This window comes from Grampus griseus, assembly GCF_964374135.1.
Source record: "Grampus griseus genome assembly, chromosome: 11".
NCBI classification, from domain to species: Eukaryota; Metazoa; Chordata; class Mammalia; order Artiodactyla; family Delphinidae; genus Grampus; species Grampus griseus.
Window position 1 is genome coordinate 96483048 of NC_139005.1, and position 12581 is coordinate 96495628.

Below are 12581 nucleotides of genomic sequence, written 5' to 3' on the forward strand. Positions count from 1 at the left end.
ATGAACAAACCAAAACGAGTGGTGGTGAAAGAGATGGCTGGAAAATGTGCCTAAAAGAGGGATTGCAGCACAGGGTTAGTGGTGCCGGGTTAAGTCTGTCCAGGGTTCGAGCCCCAGTGTCCTGCCTGAGGCCCGGCCCAGCTCCTGCTGCAGCATCTCCTGTCACGCTAGCACATCACCCTCTGCAGGGCGGGGCTGGGAAGACGGAATCCCTTCCCTCAAAATGTGTTCCAGCCACGGTTCTAGGCACTGGCAGAACCCGTGAACCAGATGGACCAACAACCCTGTCCTCAGGGCGCTTGTGTTCTACCAGTGCTGGGAAGACACAAGCAATAAAACAGGACGAGGGAGGGAACTACGGGAAAAGGCGAAAGGAGAGCAGGACTTGGGGCATCAGAAGTGTCTGGGGGAGGGCTGCAATCTCTAGAAGGGAGATCGGGGTCACTGAGAAGGAAGAAGACCTGAGGATGGGGCCTTAGGTGGGAGGAGGGGCACGCTGGCCAGCACCCAGGAGGCCGGCCCAGGTCCGAGAGGGGCCCGGCACAGTGGAGGTCTGGGGGAGGTGCTGACAGCTGGAAGGGGCCAGCGAGGAGACCCCGGGTTCCCGAGGTGGCGTGGCACGATTTGGGGGAGAGTCACATTGGAGCCAGGTGTTCAGGCTGAGCGTCCAGAGGCGAGAAGGACACAGGTGTCCTGAAGCCTCAAACTGCCTGAGAGCAAGTGGGAGGGAGGAGTCTGGCCAGAGTCCTGGTGTCCGTCTGAGGCCTTCGGGTAGGCTCTGCTCGGGCCCCCAGCACCACCCAGGCCCCTCAGGCTCCCCACTCCCTTGGGAGCCCCATGGTCTCACTGTTGTGCTCAAGCTCACTGGGAAAGCCCCCTCCAGGCAGCACCTACATTCCCAACAGCTCTTTAAGGTGATCAGAAAATGCTGCATTTTCACAGAGAGCTTGTTCTGGTAAAACATCCCGTTCCCCTTCCCCTGTCTCTCCCTTTGCTTTTCCCAATTGCACAGAAATTCCTGGCCCTCACTGGCTTTGCTCTCAAGAACAAAAGCATAATAAATATCTTTTTCAAAGCACCACTGCTTAACCCTACAGCCCAGTCTCGGCCAGTTTCCTTCAGGTCCTTGGACTGTCATATCACCATTTACTTTCTTTTTTTAAAAATTATAATTTACTTTTGGCTACTTTGGGTCTTTGTTGCTGCGCGCGGGCTTTCTCTAGTTGTGGCGAGCGGGGGCTACTCTTCGTTGTGGTGCACGGGCTTCTCATTGTGGTGGCTTCTCTTGTTGTGGAGCATGGGCTCCAGGCAGCCGGGCTTCAGTAGTTGCGGCACGCAGGCTCAGTAGTTGTGGCTCGCGGGCTCCAGAGTGCAGGCTCCGTAGTTGTGGCGCACAGGCTTAGTTGCTCTGCGGCATGTGGGGTCTCCCCAGACCAGGGCTTGAACCCGTGTCCCCTGTATTGGCAGGCGGATTCTTAACCGCTGCGCCACCAGGGAAGCCCACCATTTTCTTTTTTAATCAATAGATCCCAAATGTGATTTGTTAGAACAATTATTAACTAACATCTTTACTATTTGAAGAACTCATGCAAATTGATTACGAAGCAAAACACCATGGGGCGGGTAGTGCTGTGAGGTGGGGCGAGCCCACCCAGATGGGGCTCCTGCCAGCCCCGGCCCTGCGGTCCAGAGGCCCTTCGTGTGAGGAAGTTCAGTGATGGAGAAAAGCAAGGCCACATTCAGAGTCGGGGGTAGGACCTTTCACTGAGTCTCACTCGCTCCCTCCGTAAAATGGGAACATAACCTGCTCAGAGGTTTTCCTGCAGGTGGACTGAGCCCAGGCCCCAGCCTGGAGCAGGGCTAACTCAGTGTGGGAGCGTCTCATGGACACTGTTATGGACGGAACTGTGGCCCCCTAAAGTTCAACATGACTGCATTTGGAGATGGGGCCTTTACGGAGATAATTAAGGTTAAAGGGGCCCAGATCCCACAGGACTGTGCCCTTATAATAAGGGGAAGAGACAACAGAGGGACCTCTGGCTCTCTCCGAGGAAAGGCCGGATGAGACACAGAAGAGAAGGCAGCTGTCTGCAAGCCCAGGAAAGAGTCCCTTCCAAAGCCACCCTGAGCCTGCACTTCTCGCCTCCAGGACTGTGAGAAAGTACATTCCACCGTTTAGGCTGCCTGGGCTGTGGCACCTTGTTAGAGCAGCGTTTTGGGCTTGAAAGATGCCACTCTGCGAGGGAGTGGCGAGGGAGCTGTGCCCCAGAGGTCAGCGGAGGTGACCTCACTTCCAACAAGGGCTCCCGCCCTGCTCCGGCGCTACGGACAACACCTCAGTTCAGGACAGCTGCACCTCAGGCCTCACACACACACTAAAAACAGATCCATCTGGAATTACGAGCTAATCAAGTGCGCACCAATGTTACACCACGAGCCCTGATTTATGATTCATCAGGAAAGCTTTCGTTAAAAAAAAAAAGTAGGCAACACGATCTGCCACAACTGTTTATTATATTTAGAAGTCTACAAATTTGAGCTTTTAAGAAAAATTCACAAAATATTCAGTTGAAACCACATTTCTGGTTCATCAAATTTCAAATATATTTTAATGTGCTGAACAATATATTCTAATGCTGTCTAAAACACAGCCAAATTATTTTTCTTTTATTCATTTGTACACATTCTGTAATATTTTGAAAACCAAGATTAAGATAAAAAATGTTAAGAAAACTACCCAATTACAATGATTATTTTCCCATGTACTGGAATATTTTCTGTGGGTGTGTCTTCTTACCTTATTCATTTTTACTTCTGTACACTCTATCGATTTATAAATGCACTTAGGGAGTTCTCATCTTACATTTCTCATAAATTCAAACAGCAACGCCTTGTCAAAAGATTAATTTGCTTGGCAGTGCAAAGCTTAGGCTGTTAAAAGCACTCACTGAAAATTATTTTTAAATTTCTCGATCATCCAAAATAAACAATTTCAAAGGGACAGATGTCTTTAAACATGATTTTGAAATCACCTTAACATGTGGAAATATAAACGAAGCAATCTCAAATTAGACACCAGCCATTTTTGGTCTTTTGTTTTTATTCTTTGCTCCCTTTTTAATGAAATATATGTCGTGAATTTTGTTTCTCCAGGCCCTCCTCGTATCAGCTGATGCTGGTAACCCTTAGCCCATGAGCCTCACAGCACTGAGACCCTCCCCCCCCAGCCCCCAAGGAGAGGTGGAGGAGCCCTTGTTTCCAGACCCCCAGCTGTTGGAACCAAAGAGTCCAAGGAAATTAAGCAGGGGTGTGCACGGATATGCCAGAAGGAAGGTGTGTGCAGGAAGTCACGCAAAACAGAAATCGCAGGGAAGCTTCTACTACACCAAAAATAACAATTTCTCAAAAGAAATATTAAAAATCAGGAATGTATGTATACCCTGTGAAAAAGTAGCAAAACAATCCACAAAACTGGCTGGTCTTCACTGCAGTCTGTGATGTGGTCACTGGTTCATTTAAAGAGGAATTTCTCCAGGAAATACATATCGCAACGTCAGTATTAAGAACCATAGCGATCCTACAGAAAGAACCAACACGAAAGTTTACGACTATCAGCGTCACCAAAACGGGTGCCACAGCGACGGGAACCCGCACCCGAGGAAGTGGGAACCGGGAGCTCCTGGCGCCTGCGCTGCGGCCCCTGGGCTGTGGGAAAGACGGTGAGGGGTGCAGGGCCCCATGGTGAGCCCTCCAGGGGGCAGGTGTGATGGGGGGACAGAGGAACCCTGAAATTCTGGTTCAGCGGAGGGATCTTGCAGGAGCATCTTAACCTCTCTGTGCCTCTGTTTTTCAATCCATAAACTGGGCATGATCACCTATAAAAAATAGGGATGTCACCTCCGCGGAAGGACTGTGTGGGCTCGGCTGCCCTAAGGGACGTGAAAGAGCTCTGCGAATTCTAACCAAAGGTTGTGTCACCCACAGCAGGAGCCCCAGGGCCGCGGAGCTCTCCACAGTGGGGGCACCTCCCCAACCCGGGAGCCCCCTTTAGCGGCAGCAGAGTCCACGTCGATTAGGTCCTACTCCCTACAGCCATGTTTCACGTTATCAATAGCGTCCTAAAATAACGGGAGGTAAGCAAGAAGGTTCACAAAGTCGCCTTCGTATAATCAGAGCCGGCCTTAAAGCATTATACGTGAGCACGTTCCACTCCTGCCTCATTTAAAAGACTGAAATACAATCTAAATACCCAACTCGGGGAATATTTAAATAAATTACATCTATTTTCACTCAACAGAATGTGGTTTCTGAAGACTTTTTAACTACACGGAAGTGCTCATAACAAAACATCATGAAGGAAAAAGAGGGTGCAAAACCACAGACACAAGATAATCCTTTACAAATTTTAAACAGGTATCTGCACAGAAACCTAGAATCAACATAGAATAAACCAAATATTAACAGAAGTCTGCCCTGGGAGGGGGGGTTATGGGTAATTTTTTATTTTCTTCTTAATATTTGTTTCAATAGAGGAAAAAAGTAGGTCATGATCATGACAATTCCTGTAACAATTCCTCTAGAGTCATAACTTAGAAAATTTAAACAAATATGAAATTATAATTTCTGGTTTTCATGGTGTCCTGGGTTACACTGTAGCAAACATATAAATCAATAATATAAAATCTGACTTTCCAGCAGTTGAAGAGTGGTCCGAATCTCATTTTCAAAACTATGAACCCACCATCAAACTCAGTTAACGTCATCCCCGTTTCACTAACCTGAATCGAAGTCATGACTCCGTTAGCAAAGACGGAGAGCTTTCCAGCAACGGATCTCACTCCCTGCTTAAACTGGGCCATGTCGGGGGCCGTGGGCAGCATGCTCGTGAGGTTGTAGTTTCCTGCACACAGAGCAGACACTGGCTCGTCACTACCGCAGGGATGGCACAGCCAGTGCCCAGGGACCCGATGGCTTTGGAGAACTCGGCTCCCCTCCCCTCCAGCTGCCCATAAGCAGCAGCTGTGGTTAAGGGAAAAGGAGCCTGCGGTGGGTTTCAGCGCCAGCCCTACCATGAAGCAGCTGCAAGACCCCACGGTGAGAGAAGATGCAGCACTAGGTCTTAAGACCACCACGGGTTCAAATACTGGCACTGCCACTTCCAAGCTGTGTGCCTTTGGAGAGGTTCCTTACCCTCTCTGGGCCCGTTTCCTCCAGGCACTTAACACAAGACCTGACAGAGAAGTACTCAGTAAATGGCAGATGGGCGGACATCTGTGGGTTTTTTGGACTCAGCATCTCTTCCCCCTTTTGGTAAAAGCCCTCCTCCTCTGCGGGAGGTCTCTCCCCCAGCCCCCTAAACCATGCATGGGCACGTGACCCAGACCTAGCCAATCAGAGCCTTCCTGGATTCCCGCATTCTCAAGGGAGGGGAGCCGTTTGCTTGCTCTGGGGTTAGTGGTGGGGGGGAGGCGACGCTGTAGCTGTCTGTGACCAGGGCTGTCCCCCTCCCACTCCCTCCTCAAGGAGGGAAGGAGGAAGCCTCTGGCAGTGCGGGAGGAGGCTCACCCCAGGAGGAAAGGCAGAGGGGTGGGTGGGGCTGTCTGCCGACTCAGCAGGGCCGGCCGACCCCTGCCCCTCCCCGAGGCCGCCGTCGGCTGGGTTTCTGCTGCTGAAGTTTTGGTTGTCCCAGCACAGCAGCATATTGCACACAGGTGAAGCGCATCGGAGGTGTCACACATAAAGGGGTCCCTAGAGCTGACAGATGGGCTTCTGTGGCGCACTTTTGTCACACAGCTGTGAAAAGGTGCCGGAGGGGCTCAGAGACTTTGTGAGAGAACGCCAACCCTGCAGAGCCTCCAGGGAGCCAGCCCAGCTGCCCCTCGGCTCCGCAGGTCACTCTACACCCGCCTGCCCCTTAGCAGCAGCAGAAGCCAGGTCCCTTTCCAAGAACCAAATAGGAGGCACGCATTTACCCTCCGGCACGGACGCCACCCCGGAGAGACAGTGTGTCTTCCCACAGCGCCATCCCGTGCCCAGCACTCGGGGAGGGGCCACAGGTGCGGCTGCTTCTCCTCTCTGCCCCTCGTGACATTTTAGAGTCTTGTAGCCCTTTGCCAATGACAGAGCGACAGCCTAGCCCAGCCCAGTGACGGGACTTGGGTTCAAGGCCCAGCACGGTGGGTGCTACCAGCCGGTAAGATGAATCTGAGAGGAAATGAAGAGCTAGTGTGACATCCTGGGCGCAAAGGGCCAGTCACAGCTGCTCCATGGCGTGGCGAGGTCCGGAGCGGCGAGGGGGCTGTGCCCCAGAGGTCAGCGGACGTGACCTCAGCAGAAGCGCCTCCACTTACAGGCTTCCAACTCGAGAAACGCTGAGAAAGGAGGGAGCACAGCCGAGGCAGGAGGTTTAACGTGGAGGCAAAGCACTGCGGCGGCTGCTCCACTCGGGCGCACAGACGCCCCTTCTTTTCGCTCAGGTGGACAAGACTCTGGTTTGTGTAACTGAACCTGGTTGGCGACAGCACCTCACAGCTGTGACGTATGACAAATATGTTCAGCAAATCACCAAACAAAACCGCCCGACGGCCGACTGAAGTCAGTGCTTTGGAGGCCGACAGGCCCAAAGAGGCCAGGCTCCTGGACCCTGGGCCTGAGCCAGGAGGAAAGGAGAGAGTGGCCGAGGTGCCTCCAGGGAGCCTCGAGATCCAGGGACAACAGCAAACGCGCCAGGAGCCCCTACGACCCTGGGCAGTGCGCCCTGAGCCCGGACAGAGGTGTCCGTCTGCAGCGCCCTGGGCTTCCCGGGTGGCCCCGTTCAGACTCAAATGATCAGAACCAGGTTTTGGAAAGAAACACACCAGAGGGGCAAGCTGGGTTTCCAGCTTCTTCTGTTCCGACACTGCTCTCAACAAAGAACAAAGCCACCTCTGCTCTGTCATCTGGTTCCCTCTGAGCCTGAGTGGCTCCCTCGGAGGCAGTGCCCAGCGATGGCCGTCCCCCGTCCCCCAACCGACCCTGCTCTGGAGTGACGGCAGGGACGGGCACTGTGCCGGCTGTGGATGCTTACGTGTGCTCCCCATCTACTCCCTCCCAGACCGTGGAAGGGAGCGGGCTCGGAGCAAAGCCAGGTTAAAGCGCGCCCCCAGGAAGTCCCAGGAGGCATTTCTAATTTGGAGAAATCGTCCCCTTAACCCTGAAGAAATTATAAAGGTGATCTACCCAGTGGCACTGATATTTCACGGATGGGGAAACATTTAAGATAAGGAACACAGAATACTCTCTTAAAACCGCTTTTGCTCTTTGCTGAAATGCACTCTAAATAAAAAGTAAATATTTAATGATCAGTGTTCAGTGCGCTTGCATTTAGAGCAGTTATTAAAGGCATCTGATGAGAGATGCAGAATGAGGGTAATCGTGGTCTGAACCATCTGGGTTTGGGATGGAGGAGGGAGGGGGAGGGAGGGCAGGTGCTGCAAGCAGGACCACTGGCCGCTGGGGAGGGGCTGAGGGTCCCTGGGCAGCCTCGCACCCCAGGATGGTCCTATCAGGGCTGCGAGTCCCCAGGACAGGAGCCTGTCTGGGACCCACAGAGGGCCAAAAAAAAATCAATGGACCTTTGTTCTCTGAAAGGGGACAGGAAGGTAAACGTCATCGCTGGCTGCAGCCTTCCTTCAACAATTGGAAATGCTGCTCATTTGATCTCTGAAAGGTTGTTTTTTTTTTTTTTTTTTTTTGGCGGTATGCGGGCCTCTCACTGCTGTGGCCTCTCCCGTTGCTCCGGACGCACAGGCTCAGCGACCATGGCTCACGGCCCCAGCCGCTCCGTGGCATGTGGGATCTTCCCGGACCAGGGCGCGAACCCGTGTCCCCTGCATCGGCAGGCGGACTCTCAACCACTGCGCCACCAGGGAAGCCCTGAAAGGTTTTTTTAAACAAACAATAATGTTTCAGAGTGAAACTTCCAGTAACTTGAATTACAAAAACAAACACGGCCAGGGGTGAGATTCAACCTGTTAGGTTCTCTGGACTGCCCTGCCCCTGTGCCAGGGCGCCCATGAGGTAGCCCAGCACTGACCCACGGGGGGCAGAGGCGGGACCCTGGGAGGCCTCCACAGAAGCCGAGCACCCCTCTGCCAGGGGCGGCCGCACAAGGAAATGCCCTGACAAGAGGCCAGGACACCGAAAGTTCGCATATGAGAACACAAGTCTGTGAGCCACACCTGCCCCAACCCAGGCCCAGTGCAGGAAACGGCCCGTCAGAAAGCAGCTGCTCCTGCTGGAGGCCAGAGGGCGGCCTAGGACGCTCCCTGCCCAGGGGTCGCGCACCGGGCCTGTGTCCCGCAGGTCTCTGGTCCACCCACCTGGCTAGAACCCTCCCTCTCACTGCAGCACAGCAGCCGGGCAGCGCCCGCTTCACCCCGGGGGCCACGGTGGCTCTTGAAACGCCCCCAAACCCCAACACGGAAGGCCCCAGGCATTCGGGTCTCCCCCATGACCTTCTCTGTTGGGGCTGTTTCTCTCTGGGCTCAGAAAACTGTTGTTCTCTGTGGCTGCAAGGCCCAGCGGCCGCCCGCGTGGGGTCCCTCCATGCCCACGCCCAGCTCCTCCAGGACGGGAGACGAGGGGTGCAGGTGGTCCCGGGCCTTGAAGGCCTTGGAGATCCCCCCCCCCTTGGGTGCTCCTGCTGACGAGTGGGCTCCTGAAATGACCGCAGAGGACCCTGCTCCTTGAATGTCGGCCGTGACATAAGGGGGACACGTGGCCCTCCCCTTACCCCCGAGGCCTGACTTGGGGCTGACTGGGACTGGAACACGGCTTTCCTATGGCTCAGGGTCAGAGGGACAAGCAGAGAGGTGCTTGGTTCTGGACGCCCGTGACGGGCCTGTGTGCTGAGGCTTACTCCCTGGGGGGGGCCCAGACATCTCCTCATCGGGGTCTGGACCCTCCTCTCCACCTGCCTGGCTCCAAAGCCCCATTCTGTCTCCCCTGGGAGGCGGAGGCTGGTGGACTCACCTGTTCTATCTGCTGTGACTACCCCTGGGGTCCGGGAGGGGCCTGGGAGGGCCTGCCATGTGCCAGACCCCGAGGTGACACTTTACATAAAGGACCTCATTTCAGCCTCAGTACAAACTGGTGAGGTAGGTATGGATATTACCCACCCATTTTACAGAGGAGGAGACCGAGGCTGAAGGTGACCTGAAATCCCCCAGGTCTCACAGTTAGGGAGTGGGTCCTGTCACACGGAAGCCCAGGGCTGTCCCCTCCAAGGCTGTGACACCACACGAGCCAGATACCAGGTTCACACCATGCTAGGCACCCCACCGCCCGTGACGATGGTTCAGGGAGATGACATGCCGGGTAACTTTGGGGACGTCGCTTAAATTCCATGACTTGGTCTCTTCACATGCAAAGCCTGGAATAATAACTTCTGCTCTGCCTGACTTACAGAGGCCATAGGAGCATCAAATAATGGCCGCTAACAATCCTGGTAAAGTACAAAGCCCTGTCCAGAGGAAATGTATTCATGCCGCAGACACGGTGGAGACCAGCCTCATTACCTGCCGTCTGCTTCCTCTGCTCATCAAACAGGTCAGCAGAACTGATGGAGGAACTTGCCGAAAGCCTCTCCAGCCGAGCCCTGGTTTCATACTAGACAAGACCAGGAGGAAAGAAACATTAGGCTCCAAACACCATGAGCAATTCTGCAGAAAGAATCACCGAGGAGCTATCACGGCTGGGCTGGGGGCCGGCATGACGCTCACGTCCTGCGGGTCACAAGCAGACAGGTGAACGCACAATGCCACGGCCAACAACGGTCAGTGGAGGGGAACCCAGAGGGAGAGTGACAGTGACAGCTCTGTCATGTGCTGCTCTCATCCAGCTGCCAGGAAAGGCCGCTCCAAGAAGCTCTCTCCCAATAGCCTTAGGTGATTTCCTAACTGAACTTGAATGTTGTCAACTTTAAAACAAGGCAGATTTTAGTGGGTGGAGAATAGCCAGGTGGCAACTCTAAATACACTCAAAATGCTAGTGGAGGGCTTCCCTGGTGGCGCAGTGGTTGAGAATCCGCCTGCCGATGCAGGGGACACGGGTTCGTGCCCCGGTCCGGGAGGATCCCACGTGCCGCGGAGCGGCTGGGCCCATGAGCCATGGCCGCTGAGCCTGCGCGTCCGGAGCCTGTGCTCCGCAACGGGAGAGGCCACAACAGTGAGAGGCCCGCGTACCGCAAAAAAAAAAAAAAAAAAAAGCTAGTGGAATTTCTACTGCTACAAAATAAAATCGGTACTTTAGGAAATAATTATTCTCTGTATCGTGCAGGAAGCCTAGTAATAACACGTATCTCTAAGAGTTTTGCGTAAGCACATTAGTGCTTCACAATTAAAAGGAAACCTTTAAGCTCCTCATTTCCATTTGAGTCTTACTGCTTAGCCAGACTCCGCTAAGATAAGCTCATTAACATTTCTGAGAAAAGAGGCAATAATCTCTTTTCTGAAAATAAATATACCTACCCTCGAGAATCTATCTGTATACTTCATTTAACTATGGTTAAAAAATTGCTAAGTAAATTACAGGTGTATCAAAAATCTCCTGAAATTTACTCAAAAGGTATCGAATGGATGGCTATTCAAAACACTGAGAAAGGAATGAGAGAAAGATGAGACACTGTCCCTGCCTTCCCATCACTCCTCTAGCTGGAGCGGCAAAGTGGGGCGATTAGTCAGAAAGACCTGGGCTCGAGTCCTGCTCCAGCACTCTGGGGACAGGGGTCCCTTGCAGCCTGACTCCATCTCACTCAGCATCCAGCACCTCCTCCCACACCTCCCGTGGCCCTGCTGGCTTCCTGCTCTGTGGGGACCACACAGAAACTCCCTGGGCACTTACGTCAGCTTTGGCTTGTCTTCCAAAGTACATATCTGAGGAAATGGCTTTGACGTTGCCAAACTTCTTCTGGGCCTCATCTGTATTTTCAACTGGCTCATAGTCTGGCTTGCGGCGAGCAGTAGGTCTACAGTTAGCAACAGCCAAAACAGGAATGACGTCAGTAAGATGATGAAATAGGAGTTTTCTCCCATTACCCCTTAGAGAACACTGGTTTTGACAATCACCCACAGATGAGAATGCCTTTGTGGGAGTCCAGGAGTCCGGCAGAGAGGGTCCAGCACACTGCTGGAGCAAAAAATCCGAGACTGGATGCATTAAAGAGGGTAAGAGGAATAGTTTCACTGGGCCCATGTCACTCCTCCTCCAAGGCAGCACAGCTCAGTGCCAAGAGGGATCCACGGGGCCTGCAATTTCTCCCACGGGGGAAGGTGAGAGGGTGGTGAGCGGGTGCCTGGTCTCCCCAGCTGTGTGGGACATTGCCAAGGGTGCCTCTTTCTTTCTCATCCCACCCAGGATACTGAGGTGACCGACACAGCTTAGGGGCTGCGGAGGCTGGAAACAGAGCAGCCAGGGCTCAGAACTCATCAAAGCTGTGTGCATTCCACTAACCACTTCCCGAACTCCACGAGGAGGCCTGCTCACAAACCACTGGATACGCTTTGCCTGGGGAGCCCCCAACTGGTCCTCCAACGCTCTGCATGCCTCACCCATGCACCTTTGGCCCCACAGCTGGCTCCCTGCACATGCCCCTGCGGATGGTGAGGGCAAGCCTTTGCAGACAGAAAGTGAGCATGTGCAAAAGTCAGCCCAACTCTGGGATTCACAGAGGGCACAGCAACCCGAGCATTTCAGGGCACCACCCTGGGGAGAGCAAGCAGGAGGCTCTCAGCACCTGGCCCTGCTCTGTGGGACTGAGAAAAGACATACCATCCTGAGATGTCACCCCCAAGAGGAATAAGAAGTGTGGAATGAATGCATCCATAGCAAAGGTCTGAGTAAGCCTCCGCATCTCCAGCAGGGCTGACTACTGAAGGCATGTCTCACCCAAAGCCAGGCACTAAAGACTGGAGGAGGCGATGGCTCCTTCAAATGCAAAGACAGCAACACAAGACTCCAAGGAACATGAAAAACCAAGGAAACATGATACCACCAAGGGAAACAATAATTTTCCAGTAACTGATCCCAAAGAATTGCCTGACAAAGAATTCAGAATAATTGTTTTAAGGAAGCTCATCAACCTACAAGAACACAGACACCTCAATAAAATCAGGGAAATAATACACAGATAAAATGAGAAGTTCAACACAGAGATAGAAATCATAACCGCTTCCCATCGCTCGCATTACCGTCTGAGCTCCGCCTCCTGTCAGATCAGCGGCGGCATTAGATTCGCATAGGAGCATGAACCCAGTAGGTTCGAACCAGAACTGCACGTGGGAGGGATCTAGGTTGTGCGTTCCTTATGAGAATCTAATTCCTGATGATCTGAGGTAGAGCTGAGGTGGTGATGCTAGCACTGGGGAGCGGCTGCAAATACACATTATCATTAGCAGGGAGGTCTGACTGCACAGAAACCATAATAAGTCAATTGCTTGCAGACTCATCAAAACCCTGTCAGTGGGAACTTCCCTGGTGGCAACAGTGGTTGAGGGTCCGCCTGCCAGTGCAGGGGACACTGGTTTGAGCCCTGGTCTGGGAGG

At 53.2% G+C, this 12581-nt stretch overlaps 1 protein-coding gene across 3 annotated transcripts in view; it reads right to left on the reverse strand.

Annotated features, from left to right (window-relative positions):
- Positions 1–2504: 2504 nt before the first annotated feature.
- Positions 2505–12581, reverse strand: part of ARFGAP3 (ARF GTPase activating protein 3) — a 54773-nt gene continuing 44696 nt past the window's right edge. For 2 of the 3 annotated variants that reach the window (XM_082666972.1, XM_082666971.1), the window contains 4 exons: positions 10882–11005; positions 9558–9648; positions 4779–4900; positions 2505–3577 (listed from right to left, as the gene is read on the reverse strand). In XM_082666972.1, the coding sequence (XP_082523098.1) occupies positions 3560–3577; positions 4779–4900; positions 9558–9648; positions 10882–11005 (355 nt within the window). In that variant the 3' untranslated portion in view covers positions 2505–3559. Of the gene's footprint in view, positions 3578–4527; positions 4901–9557; positions 9649–10881; positions 11006–12581 lie in introns of those variants that run through there. The other variant, XM_082666970.1, reaches the window with a different exon arrangement.